This window comes from Sinocyclocheilus anshuiensis, unplaced genomic scaffold (genome assembly GCF_001515605.1).
Source record: "Sinocyclocheilus anshuiensis isolate Anshui unplaced genomic scaffold, SAMN03320099.WGS_v1.1 scaffold1392, whole genome shotgun sequence".
Classification (NCBI taxonomy): Eukaryota; Metazoa; Chordata; class Actinopteri; order Cypriniformes; family Cyprinidae; genus Sinocyclocheilus; species Sinocyclocheilus anshuiensis.
The window spans coordinates 525,212-527,773 of record NW_015542476.1 but is presented as its reverse complement, the minus strand read 5'-3'; the positions used below and the strand labels follow the sequence as shown (position 1 = coordinate 527,773).

The 2,562-nt window shown below is 37.7% G+C and overlaps 1 protein-coding gene across 4 annotated transcripts in view; it reads right to left on the bottom strand.

Moving 5' to 3' along the window:
• The window catches only part of garnl3 (GTPase activating Rap/RanGAP domain like 3), a 73,427-nt gene that overhangs the window by 47,460 nt on the left and 23,405 nt on the right, over nucleotides 1-2,562 (bottom strand). For all 4 annotated transcript variants that reach the window (XM_016493364.1, XM_016493362.1, XM_016493365.1 and 1 more), the window contains exon 2: nucleotides 882-951. In XM_016493364.1, coding sequence (XP_016348850.1) covers nucleotides 882-951 — 70 coding nt within the window. The remainder of the gene's footprint in view (nucleotides 1-881; nucleotides 952-2,562) is intronic.

Here is a 2,562-nt window from a genome sequence, read left to right as displayed (position 1 = left end):
ACGTAGCCTGTGCGTAGCCACGATTTAGCTCGTAGTCAGAGCGGCTATCTGTAGCCCACTTATAGTCAAACTTGATTCACTGTAGTTTTTTCACGGTTCAGCACGCATGTGTTCAGAGGATTAATTGCTAAATTTTTAATAGAGTAAAAAGTTTTATCATTTGTATATAATGTTCTTTTTAGCAGCATCATATGACCCCTTTAAATGATTATGCTGATAATATAATTTGTAATAAAAAATAAATTTATTTTCATTATGGGTCTCAGACTTTTGGATACCACGGTAGCTTTAGATCCCTAAGAACAATGGCACATGCAGTAAAAAAATGCCCTTCTCGCTTTTCTCATATAGACACATGCAGTCATATGCACACATTTATATTCTCCATCTGTCGTGCATGATAACACATGTGGTTTTGTGACATGGTTCTATCTGACACAAGGTCACACATTTCTTTCTACCCACAAACCTCCTGCACGTTTCACATGGGAAGTAGCATCTAGTGTGGTATTAAGCCACTTCCTCCATGCAACAACTATCTGGAAGAGACAGACACCGCTGAAAGAAATACAGCCACACCCACTCAATACAACACGTGCGTTTGACCAGGCAAAACACTCTGAATCATATAAATGATGCTATACTTGTGCCTATGTAACTATGCTCCCAAAGATCCTGGGTGAGGATGAGATGATGTTTAAGTGAGAGACGTAATTATTAAAGATGTTCAGATCTCATCTGATAAAACAGACAGAACCGCAGACATATATAAGAAATCAAACAGAAACACATAGCTACTCCTTTTACAGCAGTGCACAGGTGGAGAAAAAATAGATTAGAAAAAGCGAAATACATAAGAGTTCAAATATGACAGTCCTCACCAGTTCAACTGATCCATAGTGTTTCCGGCTGAACTCTCCCCGCCTGCACCCAAGATCCTCTGATGCTGAGCTGCAAAACAGAGCACATAACCATTTAAACGGAATTCATTAAGTTTAATGGCACACGATAAGTTTTGCAATACAGATCTTTTTATTCTCTTGGAAAGAATCAGCTGAAATATTTGTATATGTTATGCTTTTAAAACAACCATATTGTTAATGTGATTTGCTATCTGCCTCATCACCACATGTGAACACAGCATTCTAGTTTCAATACCAGAAAATTGCATTCCAAAAAGTAAAAGCCCCGCCCACTCACATCTAGGGATGGGCGATATCTTATCGTTTGCGATATACCGGTAAAAATTCTCCACACGATAAGAATTCGTCTTCCCGCGATAATAACGATAAAGTCTAGTTGTTGACATATTTCTGTGTACGACTGTGTGGCGTGACGTGAAGGAAGGCGGACGTGAAATTGAGCAGCTCCTTCTACAATCTGGAACAGGTTTGGCTAGGGCTGTACAGTGCGACAAAAATCGGTCTGAGCCTTGAGTAAATGTACTACAGTAGCACATGTGCGACACAGTTTTACGCGCCACCTGCTGTCAGAGAGTGCGTCTCATTCAGACCTGCTGTTTTTGTTTCGTGCAGATGTTTTATGTAGCAAATAAATAAATAACACCTAAAGTCAGACCATTCTGTTTTTGTTTTAAATCCTGAAATTAATCTAAATCAAATCAAAAACAACTGCCCGTGCAGATCATGATTAAAATGCAGTGGTTGCCTCTAATTTCAAATGGCTAGATATTTTTGTTTAAAGCCAGTTTGTTTGTTAGTTATAAAGCAAATAGCCAATAAATAAATTTGCTTAAATATCAGTATCAGAATCCAATTTGCTAGTTAAAAAAAAAAAAAAAAAAAGAAAGAAAAGAAAATCTGAATTAGCTATGATCGGCGCATCACTAATTAAAATACCAAGTAAAAGGCCTCAAATTTGAAGTACAATCTGGGATGTCTTTTTCTATCAATTCTTCAATAGGTAGATCTTGTCTTTCATAAAGGCCGAGGTCAGGGATCTTAGGCCTAAAAAGGTTGGTGACCACTGCTCTAAAGAAACAGGATTCCCTAAATTATCGTCATTGATATCGTTATCGCAATAAATATCAGAAATTATCGTGATATATTTTTAAGCCCATATCGCCCATCCCTACTCACATCCCTGTGATGTTGCAGCCTGACACTTTTTGAGTGAAGTAATTTCAAATTATTAGAGTGAGAACCACATGCTCAGTGACTGACAACTAGACACCTCAAAACCTCAAAGAGGATCTCTCCCATTGCAACCACTTCACAGGAAGACCATAATGGCACTAAAGGTGTGTAATTTCTGTGCCACTAGCATCGCCAAATCAAATACCATGATAATGACGGTTTCAAACAGGTTTCCCAAATATTCCCCACCAGAGCTCAACAATAAGGATGACCCACTAGACAGAACTATCACTTTCCCCATCAAGTCAATGCAGGTGCCTTTTTTTTTACATTGTTTACATTGTTTTCCAACAAAGGTGTGAGCATTGCTTTCATTGAGTGACTTAAAAGTGGTATAATTTCCAGCTATTATTGCGAATAAGAATTTTGATTTATATGTAGCATAAGCTAGTATAAACAATTATAT